The following is a 15,530-nucleotide window of genomic DNA, read 5'->3' as shown; positions in this document are numbered from 1 at the left end:
TCATGAGAGACAGAGGCAGAGGGAGAAGCAGGCTCCCCGCGGAGCAGGGAGCCCGATGCGGGACTCGATCCCAGGACCCCGGGATCACGACCTGAGCCGAAGGCAGACGCTTAACCGACTGAGCCACCCAGGCGTCCCTGGGCAAAGTTATTTTAAACAAGACATTTCTGCCTCCAGTATTTGGGAGCCTGCTGCAGTCATAAAGTTCCATTACTAAACTCCCCCAAGGACAGGAATATTATCTTAACTGATAAAGACAGGATTTCATGTATGCAAAAAGGGGGAGGGGAGGCCTGATAAAATACGTTACCCATTCCTGAGAAAATGAGCAAGCTATAAACAGGAGACTATGTAAAAGGTATCTATACATAGAAACCAACAGCAAACATTCCTGATGGAATATGCAATGCTTCCTTCCTAAAACTGAATCAAGTAGATGACTTTAATAGGAGACAAGGGTAAGACTCAGGCAAGCAAAGCCCTTGGTGAGCAAAAAGAAAGGATGTACTCTCAGATGCCAACCTGCACTACCCTGAAGATACCTGAATTTTGCTCCCTAGGTGTCTTAAACTCCCTTAGCCACAGCCTGCTCTTACCACCTATATTCAACAGGTATTAGAGGTCCTAACCAGTGCATTAATAAAGAACTCAGCAAGGTCCTACATAAAGGCTTTAAAAATTACTGTACATTACCTATAAATTAGCAATTGGAAAGAAAATTCAATTGACACTAGCACCAAGGAACCTAAAATACTTGAGTTCATCAAAATCATACAGAACATCACACAAAACACTTCTGAGAAAAATTATAATGGATTCTACCCAATCCTAACAATCAGGCTCATTATTACTTTTTAAAAAGATGTGAGGGGGGAGGGGCAGCATGACACGGAGAAACTCCAGCAAGACTCCACACTCAACTTGACCAACTTGATCCTGACCAGAGCCAAAACCAAGAGTCAGACGCTCAATAGACTGTGCCACCCAGGCGCCCCAGGCTCTTTAAAAATAGAAACGGAAGGGCAGCTGGCTGGCTCAGGTGGGACTCATGATCCCGGGGTTGTGAGTTCAAAGCCCACTTGGGTGTAGAACTTCAAACAAGAGAGAGACAAGTTTGTTTTAACATTTACACAAACACAGGTAACCATGAAATAGAGTCAGTCAGGAACCAGTCAACTGAATTTAAAAGGTGCCAAAAGTCATTCAATGGAGAAAGTACAAATGGTGCCAAAGTAACAGCACAATCACATGGGTAAAAACAAACTTCAGACCCTACCTCACACTACACCTAGAAATCTAAGGTGGGGGCGCCTGGGTGGCTCAGTTGGTTGGGCGACTGCCTTCGGCTCAGGTCATGATCCTGGAGTCCCGGGATCGAGTCCCGCATCGGACTCGCTGCTCAGCGGGGAGTCTGCTTCTCCCTCTGATCCTCCCCACTCTCATGCTCTCTCTCTCTGTCTCATTCTCTCTCTCAAATAAATAAAATCTTTAAAAAAAAAAAAAAAGAAATCTAAGGTGGATGACAGATGTGAAAGCCAAAAATTACGAAGCTTTCAAAAGAAAACAGTACCACCACCACAATGTGAGGTTAAGTAAATTTACGGACAGAAAAAGATCCATTGAGAATGTTAGTAAATCAAGACTTGAGATTAACAAGTTCTACTCATCAAGTCATATTAGGAAAATGAAAATACTAGATAGAAAACATTTGCAAAACACTGAACAAGGAACTTGTATGCAAAATAAAGAGGCAACCTAACTTAAATGTATCACTTTCAAAGAACTAATGGTGAATACTAATGGTGGATAAAGACAGAACATGTTCAGTACTCAGAGAAACAGATTAACACAAGATACTACCACACATCCAGAAGCCACAAAAACACTTGTATGCAAGTATTCATAGCAGCTTTATTCATGTTTTCAAAAAATCAGAAACCAATAAACAGAGTGGATAAATTATAGTATATTCATGCACAATGGTTCCTACTTGGCAAAAGGAATACATGGCTCAACCTCTCAAAAACTTTGTATCAAATGAAAAGCACTTTATGAGTATATACCTCATGATTAAATTAGTATAAAGTTCCAGTGGGGCAGGGTCCCCAGTGGGACCCTATGCTGTGGTGACAAAAATTGGCGAAGTAGTTAGCTTGGGGGTGGAAGTAGATTGCTGAGTTGCCTAATTAGGGTTAAATGAACCTTTTGTCCCAATATGGCTGTGGGCTAAAAGTGTGTTCACTTTTGAGAACTATAGTTAAGATTTGCATTTTATAAATCTTCCCTAAAAAGATGTGTAGTAGGTATGTACCAGAGCAGAATGGAGGATAGTTTAAGGTAGAATATGAAGATTCAATGTACTATTTAACTTTGTGTATTTGAAGATTCTCCAAGTAAAATGTCTAATTACAAATCTCATCTATTTTCTGGGGTCCTAGCTAATCCCTGCAGAAAGCTGTTACAAAGTCTCTCAAGGTAGAAGGGATGGAATCCAAAGAACAGTTTCCATTTTAATAGGAATAAAAGGGGAGGAAGAAAACATCAAGTTTGAAGATGGGGAGTCAGGAATTGGTGAGTTATTTGGCTAGGAAAATGAACCACACCTGCAACTTGTGTGTCTGAATCTCCATCACTTAACCTGTTCCTGTAAAAGAACCTGGTGTTGATGGTATTATGTTGTCAACATTTTACTTTTCTAGGATCCATCCTTTTTTCACTCATGTCTTAGAAAAAAATATTCTTTAATATGCTTTTTCTGAGAAAGGTATGAATATACATTCTTATAAGATTCCAATTTTCAGATTACTGTAGACATGAGACTGAAGAACTGAAATTTTGTCAAATAAATGATCATGAGACATGTACCTAACATGGCAAAAATGATCAAGGTTATAACTGTTCTATTAACAGAAATAACAGTGAATGAAATAAAGGATGTTTACAACTTGTTCCTCCCCACACCACCAGTATGAGCCTATTCCACAATAAAGGCTGGAACATTTTACCTTCAAACTTTGACTTAAATCCAAACTCACAAACGCACTTTTTCTTACTACTTACCTTTCCTACTCTTTGATATCCAGGATACATATATAACCCAGCTATTTCTCTTAAGCTTCAGTTATGAAGCCACTAACAAAAATGCTTAAATCTGAGTATAAATTATTCTCCCAGGAGCTTAAAGATGTCTTCATGATTATTCTCCCAAATGTTAGGAAATAACCAAATATAAATTTCCTCAAATCACAAAAATTTGTATACTTTTAAATAGTACACATGAACAAATACTAGACATCAACAGAAAACTTTCTGAATGTCACTGGACAATGAATTAAGCAAACTTTTATTGAAGCTTAAATTGTGGTACAGAAATACATTTCAACTGATTTAAGTCCAACACCATGAAGAGAGAAATAATGGCACCAAAATTTTCCCTCCTCTATCATACACACTAGGATTAATTTCAATTACTATTGAATCTATAGTTTTAATTTTTCTAGGCTTTATTCCATACAAATTTGTGTTTTTCAATATTAGATAGAAATCTTTATCTATTAGGAAAAAAAAAAATCAGACCTCAAGCCAACAAATGTCATCAAATCTACTGGGACACTGTTCAAGAACAAAATCCACTTTGAGCATTGGTCCTCAGAACAGTACCAAAACATAAGGTACTGTGTGCTAATTACAGAATCAAACTGATCCACTGACTGAAAGTTTCTTCAATGAAACTTCGAATCAACATGCTTAAAATAAAAATCAAAATTTGTGTTCCAACCACTTGATTTCAAACCAAGCAGATTTTATGTTTAGAAACACTAAAAAAAAGTGTTTCATTTATAAATACGGAAGGAACAAAAACATCACTGCATCAATCCAGAAAGAATCAAAACAATTTTGTGAGGACAAGAATATAAAAAATTTAGTCAACTCTGCTGTTTTCTCAGCTGCTTAATCTCATATTTGCAAATATAGCTAAAAGATGCCAACTCCTCAAAGCCTGTATTTCTAGTCATTTCCCACTGACCAGTTTGGAATTTTGTCTTATGGACAGCATTCTGCTTCACTGTGTATGTCTGAATAACTTGAACAGTTCTCATTCTGGGAAGTTTCACTTGATGCTATGAAATCATAGTGAAAGGAACACCAGGAAGAGAAACAGTTCAAGTCAGAACACTATCATAATGCATGACAAAGTCAAAGAACTTTAAGTCACAAGATGACAAAGACAAGACTCCATTTTCAACCAAAGTTTACGGTGTATTATGAATGAAAATGATTGGAGATAGCTGCTAAAGTAAAAGTTAAGGTGAATCATCTGAGCTGACTTATTAAATCCTGTAAATACCTTTATCTTAATTTCCTTGCTAATAAACTTAAGTGATAAAAATTTTTATATAACTACTTAGCAAATTACTAAAGGCATGGTACTCAGTGAGAAGCTAATCTCATTTAATGGGAAAACAGAATGGCATAGTTTCTGCAACAGTTCTGCCAGTATACCCTAATATAAATGTGTCTTCCTTGCTAATCAACAACAGGTTTATTTTTGTCACTATCTCCCAAAAGAGCCCATGTCAATATAAAAGGAGGCCAAACTCCCTTGACCTTAAAAAGAAAATTAAGCCCAGGGTCCACTCTCCCTTCCCCCTCCCGGGTATAAGATTAGTATAAACCCACAGTGTAACAGTGTATTGCTTTATTGAGGGGGGGTTGGGAGGCAAGACACCATGGTGAGGAACAAAATCAATTAAAGGAAGTACAGTTACAGGAAGCAATAATGTTAAAAAAGTAATACACAAAATGGATAACTGCAATCATTTTCTTAAGAGGACTTGACTCGTGGAAGATAAACTTTAATTGCTGTTGCAAAAAACATCTGTATGAAGTAGAAACTGGTTTCAGTAATATTAGTAGAGAATATGTTCTAGAAAGTGGAGGTAACTGGATGTAAAATCCTGGCAGCAATTTAATAGAACAGTCCCAGATGATTAGGCTGAGGCCAACACCTAATGAGGACGAAAGCCTTGTCTGTGGGGAATTTTGGATGATACCTGGAGAAATATTACACTGTGCGTAAACCAAATTGAATTGTTTTCACAAGTGTTGTAAAGTTTCATATAGTAAAAGGTTTTTTCTACATGCACTTCAATTTCACAGCAAGAGTGGCATAGGATACCTAAACACAGAAGAGAGCATTCATGCAAGATATCTAACTCCTTGATATAATAATGCATACAATTCAAAATGATTACACTATCATTACATCTAGGGCTTTCTGCAGCTACAAGGTGGTGGTTATGGAAAGCATGGCCCCCGATATCAATATCTAAAAAGCAGCCACCACCTCCTTCTATGTGTGTTCTCTTTTTGCGTTTTTTCTTCATTTTTATTAATCAACTCTGCTGTTGTTGCTGCTTCTTAGCAAAACTGGTAAAAACAAAATTGTAATCATTGAACATGGCGCTCTGGCAATCAAGACGTTTAAAGCCTTCAATCTTCTGGGGTGAAGAAAGCACTGTGCGACATTTAGAACTCTGGGGAAAAAATTTAAATAAAGCATTAGTGTTTCAAATCTGAAAAAGTATTTTCAAACAAAACAGTCACTTAAAAGTATTTAAGACTACTGTCTGAAGAAACTGTGGCATTTGAATATTTTAGCTGTCTCACGGGTAGATGGAGTAAGACATCCTATGTTGTCCCCCCAACTGCCCATCTGTCCACAGGGAAAACAGGACAGAAAGAACCCATCACTTGGGGTAGATATAAAGCAACGACCAAGTCTAATCAAAGATATAAAGCATCTCCTCTACCAGTAACCTTAACAGTAGTACTTCTAGATATCTGATATTTGCCATCTTAGAATACATTTTATGACATGACTATCCTTATTTCCTGTAAGACTTTATTGTCAATAATAAAACAAATTACCTGATTTACAAACAGGGTGGTCACAAATTTTCCTGGCTTGAAGACTTCCACAACTTTCCTGATCAGGTCATCATAGGAGGTCTGACTTAAGTTTGTTTCAAAGCTAACATAAGAAAATTCTGGTTCTGGAGTGATGTGAATAGTCCAATAAGTTCCCTTAAAGAAACAGGTTTATGTCAGTAATGGAATGGGTACACTTAAGTATTTAGTAATTGTTAAGCAAAATATCACTTACATCCGATTTCATTCCATTCATCGAATACCCACAAGGATTGAAAAGTGTGGCATCAATGACAGAACCTGGTATCAGGTCACGAATTCCACTCTCCTGGGAAAAGAAAAGACTGAATTACCTAACAAATTTGAAAAATAAACTGAGAATGAGTTAAAATATTTAGTTCCCAAGAATAATCCAGAATCATTCTTGAAACCGCTTACACGAGTGACATCCTTTGCAGTAACACCATCTTTCATGTAGAACTGGTCCATAACTGCTGGGTCAAGCTCACTCATCAGAATTTCCAGGGTTTGATCTGGCTGACTGATTACCCGAGTCTCTGGGAAATCCAAAGTATACAAGTACCTATATAAAAGTAAAAAGTAGTTTCTAAAAATGACAAATGGCAATTTAAAATAAATCCTATAAAGACCAAAAAAAAATCCATAAAACTGTGTCCAACATACCAACAGTCAGAATTCATACGTCCCATACAATATGCTGCTCCATCTGTTGAGGGAGGAGAGAATGTAAAGTAAATTTAATACCTCCATTTGGTAGCTTTGCCCCCACCCTTCTAATGGTTAGGGTGTTAGTGCTTGCCTCCTATCAGAAATGTTATTGGTGAAGGGAAGTGAGTTCACAAGTAGGCAGGATGCCCTCCGTCATCCCTTAAATATTTTACTAAAAATATTTTATTGTCATTTAGAGATATACTTCAACTAGTGAGTTACTCTGAGTGCTGAGAAAACCATGGCTCACTCTCCCCTAAAACTCCATTAAGGAATGGAATTTGATCACCCATTTATCTACATTCCCAAGTCAGTACAAGTCATTTTATGTAATACATTCTTTCCATATTTTTGTTCCGAAGCCTCACTCAACACAGTAAATTAACTGGGAGATATTTACACTAAATTATACTCAGCACTGCTACAGCCTGGTATAATTTCATATTAGTAGATAAGAATAGGATAAAAAATCGGACTTTCTTGTCAAATCACGCCTGGAGTGTTTTTGTGCCAAGTTAGTAAAATCATCCTAGGTTTTCAGCCACATCTACGATATAAGGGTGTTAGATTAGATACTTTTAGTTCCCTGACCTTGAAACTCAAAAAGGAAGGTCTATAAATAAAAGCTTAGTAAATGGAAGAAAATCTTGCCAATTTGTTTGAAGTGACATTATGATCTCACTGTGTTTATCATTTTTAAGCCAGCTCAATTCCTGAATAGAAGAATGCCAGGCCAGAGTTTCGTAACATGGACCAAGATCTTAGCATGGGTATATGAAAGACCATGCATTTTTCTGGATGAGGGAACAACCACTAAGTTAGATATAAATTAGAGCAACTGGCTAAACAAAGATGATCTCTCCCTCTAGCAAGTGATCAATTCATTTTCTTTTCCCATCTTTTCAACAGCATTGACCTGATGTGCATGCACACTCTAAAATTTGTCATCAACTTTACTGATATTTTTATCTTAACTATATAATGCATCATATTTGCATTCAAATGCTTTCACATATATAAAAAGATCTCTGAAAGGACAGACCCTCTAAGGAAATGGGTTTCAACTCTATTTAAACTTACTTGGGAAAATTGCATTAAGAAACTCTATTTCTTCCTGGAAATTCCGGTGTGGGTACCCTTGGTGAGAAGGCTTCATGAAATTCTTACGAGAATAAAAGAAGCTCTGAAAAAGACAGGTAACTTTATACGTAGGATTCTATCACTTTTCATAGTCAACTATTTTCTGGATATGTATATCAAAATCAAATCTATAAATATTTCTCCAATGCAATTTAACGTTTTCTCTTTAATGTTTAAAATGTAAGCGGTCTTTTGCTGGCCAATAAAAAAATGAAGGCCACTGTATTAGAGCAAGATTCCAGACCAATATGCACGAGATAGTGTTACACAGAGCAACTTTAAGTTGTGGAGAAGAATCTCAAGAAAGTCCTAGGGGCGCCTGGGTGGCTCAGTTGGTTAAGCGACTGACTTCGGCTCAGGTCATGATCCTGGAGTCCCGGGATCGAGTCCCGCATCGGGCTCCCTGCTCGGCAGGGGGTCTGCTTCCCCCTCTGCCCTCTTCCCTCTCGTGCTGTCTCTCATTCTCTTTCTCAAATAAATAAATAAAATCTTTAAAAAAAAAAAAAAGAAAGAAAGTCTTAAAAATGCAGATCACTACTGTGAGTTTCTGGAAACTAAAAAATACCCATTCTACTCATGATGGGTCACAACTGTAGAAACAAGGTACATTATTTCTGGAGCAGTAATTTCAGATCTGAGCTTTTAAATAGGCATGGAACCAACAATCTGAGAACATGCGTACATTCAGTTTCAAGAGTCAGTGATTACCCACCACAACTAAGCAGTAAATACACAAATTTATTTACTAGGCATATGCATAACACAGAGCCCTAATGTTTGCCTGGAAAAAAAGGATTAAATGTTTGATTACTTACTTGAATCGAATCAAACCCACTGTAATCCCTAGCAAGTTTCAACAGGGGAACCAGTGCTTTCAGCAAGAGGGTGGTACCACATGTCTTCAAAATGAAACGTCTCTTGGAGACAAACATGCTACTCTCACTGCATTTGAAAAAAGTCACAAGGTTATAATGATGTTTCTGTATTACTGAGATGCAATTATCTATTACTGGATTATTTACAATGTAAAATTTGGCTATTAACCCTCTTCTACTACTAAACTTTCCTCCTCACCTCACCTATCTTAGGATATTATTTACTGAAGTCATACGTTACTTCAGCTTGTACCAACCACTCTCACGTGTATTTCTATAAACATCTCATTACTTCTTTTACTAGATAATTAAGTCCATAAGGAAAGGAATTTATTTTTAGTCACCATTATATTCCTAGGGCCTGGCATATAAGCATTCAATAAACATCTGTATATGCCAAACATAAGCTTAGTAAAAACCAGGCACCTTATGCACCTTGTTCAATCCAGTAACCACAAGGTCTCTTATAATACATAAGAAACTAATGTTTTTATTGGGGCACCTGGGTGGCTCATTCGGTTAAGCACCTGCCTTCTGCTCAGGTCATGATCTCAGGGTCCTGGGATCGAGCCATGTGTCCGGCTCCCTGCTTGGCAGGGAGTCTGCTTCTCCCTCTCCCCCCACCCCTGTTTGTGCTCTCTCAAATAAAAAAAATTTAAAAATAAAGAAAAAAAGGAAAAGAAACTAATGTTTTTATTGGATAAATTAGCTTTGTACCTATAAACATGTTGAATGGCTTTCTTCTCCTATATACTGCAAAGGGACATCTAAAGTAAACATTTTATTTTATATCATTATTTCTCAAAATAAGGAAAAAATGATTATAGTACTAAGATCCAGAGGATCAATTCGCTATTCCCATGTAAAGTATGATTCAGACTAAAATCAGGTAGCTAACAATTGTTTCTGCAGCACTTACCTGAGTACATAAGCTTCCTGCTTGTCAGTTTTTGTCACACTTATGATTGAACATTGCACATCCTTCAGAAGTATGTCCCACTCAGATCTATTATTCAACAACAAAAAAGATGATTTAAGTCCTAACAGTACTTGCCTACTTGGATAAAAATTATAAAGCTTTTACACTTTGGTGTTCTAACACAATTTACACCATGTATTTTGTATTTGCTGTTACATTCTTGTTCCAGTTTCTGGGTAACATTTAGTTTTATTTCAAAAGCCTATCTATATTGACATATCCACCAAGTAACAAAGAGCAAACTGGAAAACTGGAAATTATAAGCTATTTGCAATTTACTAAGAAAAAACAAATGATGAAATGAATAAGCCATGCACAGAGATAATTAAAAGGCCCATAAACCAAAGAAAATCATTACCTTTCACCAACAAGCAAGTGAAGAAATTAAGTCAAAACGAGATGTTTGCCTATCAAAATTTTTTTTAAGATTTTATTCACTTACTTGACAGAGAAAGAGCACAAGCAGGGAGAGCTGCAGAGGGAGAGGGAGATGCAGGCTCCCCCACTGAGCAGAAAGCCTGACATAGGGCTTGATCCCAGGACTCGGATCATGACCTAAGCCAAAGGCAGATGCTTAACTGACTGAGCCACCCAGGAACCCCACTGCCTATCATATTCTTAGATTTTAAATCTTACTAGAGGAATTACAATTTAAAAAGCATCATTTCCTTCACCGATTAGATTGGCAAAAAGATTTAAAGGCCCGACTGTTAGTAAGCTGGAAACTCTCATATTGTTCAGATATTATTTTCTATCAAATTAGCAGCTAATCGTAATACCTAGTGGTGTCTAAAGTCTAGAAGCATCAAAAACTTGAAACATGGCTTTTGTTGGCAATTCAACCGTCAGTAAGATTTTGGGGGAACATTATGCAACTCTTTAACAGGAAAAAAACCGCACATTTCAACAAAGCAAGAAGTCTGTAGTACAGGCAATAGACAGCAAAATGGAAGTCAAATGGACATAACGTAAGAAATTGGTTTTGGGGCGCCTGGGTGGCTCAGTCGTTAAGCGTCTGCCTTCGGCTCAGGTCATGATCCCAGGGTCCTGGGATCGAGCCCCGCACCAGGCTCCCTGCTCAGTGGGAAGCCTGCTTCTCCCTCTCCCACTCCCCCTGCTTGTGTTCCCTCTCACTGTGTCTGTCTCTCTCAAATAAATTTAAAAGAAAAGAATCTAATAAAAAATAGAAATTGGTTTTAATTTTATCTGATTGAGACTAAGAAGTACCTCATCTTTAGTGTGCCCACTACAAACAGAAATACTTAAAACAATTCCATAGGACAAGCTTATAATTACCAGATTAAAGGCTAGAAATGTTTTTAAGGCTCTTAATGTTTGACAGATCATTCTTGTAAACCCAAGAAAATGGCATATTATAGTTAGTTTTCTTATCCAATTAAGACTCTGTAAAAAAAAAAAAAATCAACAGCACAGCCAGCACAAAAATAGGTATGTTTTATTCTTCCGTATTAAAAATCAAGCACAGGGGCACCTGGCTGGCTCAGCCAGTAGAGCGTTGAACACTCAATCTCAGGGTTGTGAATTCAAGTCCCATGTTGAGTATAGAGAGAACTTAAAATCTTAAAAACAAAAACCCACAAGCATAGTACCAGTCAATCCTGCTAGCCTTTTGTGCCTGTTTCATCATTTTCCAAAAGAAATTATATGACCAATCACAGAAGGCAGTAATTCCTATGTGGGGTAAATTAAATTGAACAGTACTAAGACCTACCTGAAAAAACCTAAATGAGTTAGGCTTGCTAATGATTTTAAGATTTTTATCTTAGAAAGAGAGAGAGTGTGCGCATGCGCCGAGAACCAGAGGGGGGGGGGGCGGAAGGTCAGAGGGAGAAGCAGACTCCCTGCTGAGTAGGGAGGCTGATGTGGGACTCCAGGATCATGACCTGAGTGGAAGGCAGTCGCTTAACCAACTGAGCCACCCAGGTGCCCCTAGGCTTGCTAATGATTATAGAGCCTATTTGCCTATAACTTTACCAAGGAGTTTTTTTAAAATTTACTTTTATTTTTGGGGCACCTGGGTGGGTGGCTCAGTAGGTTAAGTGTCTGCCTTTGGCACAGGTCATGATTCCAGGGTCCTGGGATTGAGCCCCACATTGGACTCCCTGCTCAGCACGGAGCCTGCTTCTTTCTCCCTCTCCAGCTCGCTCCCCCTGCTAATAAATAAATAAAATCTTAAAAAGATTTAGAGAGGGGGAGTGGGAGAAGGAGAGAAAGAGAATGAATCTCAAGCAGAGCAGACTCTCTGCTGAGTGTGGAGCCCAACACAGGGCTCGATCTCACAACCCTGAGGCTCATGAACTAAGCCAAAAAAACAAAAGTCAGATGCTTATCCGACTGAACCACCCAGGCGCCCCTGCCAAGCAATTTTTAAAAGAAAGCTAACAATTAGCTTTCTTTTAAAAAGGTGCCAACAACTGTTTATATAAAGAAAAAATACATATTAGACTATGCCGTATCTTGGCAGTTTGTTTCAAAATTTTTAAATGGTACAATTTGTTGTTTAGGAAGAAAAAGTTACAATTAAGACCCAGTTCTGAGCAACACAAACTGATCATTTTAATCCTCTTATTGTAGGTGGTCATGCAATAGCTTGGGCTTTTGTATTTCTAAGGCTCAAAGTTCACTATGTATGAACATTTCAGAACCCACTGTAGCTCAATTCCACAAATAATATGCTTTAATGCAAAAAGGAGTAATGGGGCTCTAAAAGAAGCTATTGCTGGGGTGCCTGGGTGGCTCAGTTGGTTAAGCGACTACCTTCGTTTCAGGTCATGATCCTGGAGTCCCAGCATCGAGTCCCACATCGGGCTCCCTGCTTAGCAGGGAGTCAGCTTCTCCCCCTGACCCCCCCTCCCCGCCGCCGCTTGTGCTCTCTCTCAAATAAATTTACGTACTTGATGGAAGAATTCAAGCACTGTATATGTAGGTAAATAATAAAAATACCCACTATAAGAGGCATTAAGTAAAATTCTGCAGCACAGGGGTCTCTCTTTAGAGCTTATCTAATAATTCAGATCCTACCTAATGACTCCCCACTAGAATTCAGCACTCTTGCAAATAATTCTCTTCCACCCACTGGACACACTACCTCCTCAGTTATATTCACTATTCATACAGACTCCGTCACCCCCAGTTTTATTGAGATAATTGACATATCACTGTAAGTTTAAGCATAATGGTTTGGACTTACACATCTGTTAAATGATTACCACAGAAAGTTTAGTTAGGATCTCACACACACAATAAAAAAAAGAGCAAAAAAAGAAAACAAACCTTTCCACTATGAGAAATCTTGGGATTTATTCTCTTAATTTTCATGTATCATACAGCAGTGTTAAGAGTATATTAAGACTTTTAATCATGCTCTGTGACTTTTTCTTTCTTGTCGAATTTTGTTTCTCTCTGGATTTAAAAGCTGTCTTGCTTTTTTCATTTGCTTTGGTTTTCTTTTTTATTTTAAAGATTTTATTTATTTGTCAGAGAGAGAGGGAGGGAAAGACAGAGAGCAAGCACAAGCAGGGGGAGCAGCAGGCAAAAGGAGAAGCAGGCTCCCCACATAGCAAGGAGCCTGATGGGGGACTCGATCCCAGTACCCTGGGATCATGACCTGAGCCGAAGGCAGCCGCTTAACTGACTGAGCCACTCAAGCGTTTTTTTTTATTTTTTTAAAGATTTTGACACAGAGAGAGAGCACAAGCAGGGGGAGGGCAGGCAGAGCGAGAAGTAGGCTCCCTGCTGAGCAGAGCCAGACGCGGGACTCGATCCCAGAACTCTGGGATCATGACCCGAGCCGAAAGCAGATGCTTAACGACTGAGCCACCCAGGCGTCCCTGCTTTGGTTTTTTAGCATTAATTTATCTTCAAATGTTCCCCCAACTGTTTCCTTTCAACATTTCTTTTGAGTGATTCTTGGCCAAGATTAGGGTACTAAGACTTAGCTAAGTCAGAAAGTCTATACACATGGATGGGGCTTGTTTACTGTGGGCCTCTATACAGGCACTGTGGGGGGTTTCACTGGGGAACTCCCTCCCTATCAGTATTTGTTTTTTTTTTTTTAAGTTCTTTCCTGGGCAGGTCAGATTATCCAAATATTCCATTCTCTTGCCTGGCGAACATGAAGATTTCTGGTAGGCAAAAGGTAAAGGGCTAAGGATCTCACTCATTGTAAGCCTTTATTCTTTATTTTCAGTATAGTTACTCTACCCCAACAGTACCTGGTCCCCTCATTTCAGAGAGATCCTTTTTTACTCCCAGAGTAATTATCTAATCTTCAGATCACCTGGCATCTCTCTTTTCATCTGACTCAAATTTTATAATATAAAGACAATGAATCAGAAGAGCAGCTGAAATAAATAAAACACACACTGACAAATATATAGGTAACTAGCTCTATCCCCATTTCCTGTATTTCAGTCACACGGGACTTTTCCACCAACCATTTTCTCCCTAGAAATGGGGCACCATAAATTTATTCACCCAAATCAAGCCACAGGAGAGTGAAAGAGAGCATTATAATTATGCTGGACAACACATGTAAACTTTGTTCTGAGTGCTGCTGGAATGGATTTCACCCTACCCTGTCCTCGGCACCTTCTTCTACCTCAAGTCACCTCACTATTCCCACCAGATCAAAGATCTTTTCATGAAAAGGTTTTAATACTCAGAAAGCTTACCAAAGCATTTTATTTGTGTGACTATTTTGGTATTCATGCAAATCCCACTAGACATTCCATATAGTCAGGGAGTTTGTGTTTTATTGTTTTTATCTCCGGTGCCTAGCCCAGTTCGTAAGAGGTCCTCAATTATTTGTTGAATCTGGCAAGAATTATCCTGATTAAATCTTAACGGACATTTGGGAAAATAACAGCCTTAAAATTTTTTTAAAAAAGATTTTATCTGACCGAGAGAGATGGAACACAAGCAGGGGGAGTGGGTGAGGGAGAAGCAGACTTCCTGCTGAGCAGGGAGCCCCATGTGGGGCTTGATCCCAGGACCCTGGGACCAGGATCTGAGCCAAAGGCAGATGCTTAATGACTGAGCCATCCAGGTGCCCCAAAATTTTTTTTATTTTTAAATGTAATCTCTATGCCCAAGTGGGGCTTGAACCTACACCCAAGATCAAAAGTTGCATGCTCTACCAACTGAGCCAGCCAGGTTCCCCATATAGCCTTAAAATTTTCAAATCTAAAACTGTTACATGCTCCTTTACTTTTTGGGACCTGTGGGACATTTGCTGCCCCCAATTTTTTTTGTGTTCAGAATGGATAATTCCTAACTGATCTATCTTCAGGTCCACTTACTCTGTCATCTCCAATCTACTAGAGCCCACCCAAGCAACTTTTTATTCCAGTAGTTATTTTCTGGTTGTATTTTTAAGTTCCATCTTCTATTTCTCCAAGATTTTGTCTTTTCCTTTTAAGTGTTCACTTTTCTTACAGAATGGTTATGACAGCTGTCTGTAAAGCTTGATCTGCGTCACCTTGAGGTTGTCTTTTTCCTTTGAGGGATGCTGAAAATTTCCTATTCGTAAGTTAAGCAATTTATGATTGCATCCTGAACATTTTGGTCATGTTATATAATTTTAAATCTTGTTTAAATCCTATGGAGCATGTTGATTTTTGAAATTGTTTTAGCAGGCAATTAAAATGGTTAAGTTCAGGGCGCCTGGGTGGCTCAGTTGGTTAAGCGACTGCCTTCGGCTCAGGTCATGATCCTGGAGTCCCGGGATCGAGTCCCGCATCGGGCTCCCTGCTCGGCAGGGAGTCTGCTTCTCCCTCTGACCTTCCTCCCTCTCATGCTCTCTGTCTCTCATTCTCTCTCTCTCAAATAAATAAATAAAATCTTTAAAAAAAAAA

At 38.5% G+C, this 15,530-nt stretch overlaps 1 protein-coding gene across 1 annotated transcript in view; it reads right to left on the bottom strand.

The window, feature by feature from the left end:
* Positions 1–3,324: 3,324 nt before the first annotated feature.
* Positions 3,325–15,530, bottom strand: part of AMD1 (adenosylmethionine decarboxylase 1) — a 23,481-nt gene continuing 11,275 nt past the window's right edge. The window contains exons 2-9 of the mRNA XM_006735470.3: positions 9,595–9,681; positions 8,616–8,742; positions 7,741–7,843; positions 6,616–6,658; positions 6,370–6,514; positions 6,167–6,259; positions 5,932–6,087; positions 3,325–5,537 (exon numbers count right to left, since the gene is read on the bottom strand). Coding sequence (XP_006735533.1) covers positions 5,397–5,537; positions 5,932–6,087; positions 6,167–6,259; positions 6,370–6,514; positions 6,616–6,658; positions 7,741–7,843; positions 8,616–8,742; positions 9,595–9,681 — 895 coding nt within the window. The 3' untranslated portion in view covers positions 3,325–5,396. The remainder of the gene's footprint in view (positions 5,538–5,931; positions 6,088–6,166; positions 6,260–6,369; positions 6,515–6,615; positions 6,659–7,740; positions 7,844–8,615; positions 8,743–9,594; positions 9,682–15,530) is intronic.

Source organism: Leptonychotes weddellii, chromosome 8 (genome assembly GCF_054177405.1).
Source record: "Leptonychotes weddellii isolate Sample4059 chromosome 8, ASM5417740v2, whole genome shotgun sequence".
Classification (NCBI taxonomy): domain Eukaryota; kingdom Metazoa; phylum Chordata; class Mammalia; order Carnivora; family Phocidae; genus Leptonychotes; species Leptonychotes weddellii.
Note: the sequence above shows the minus strand (reverse complement) of the source record. Positions and strands in the feature narration are given on the sequence as shown.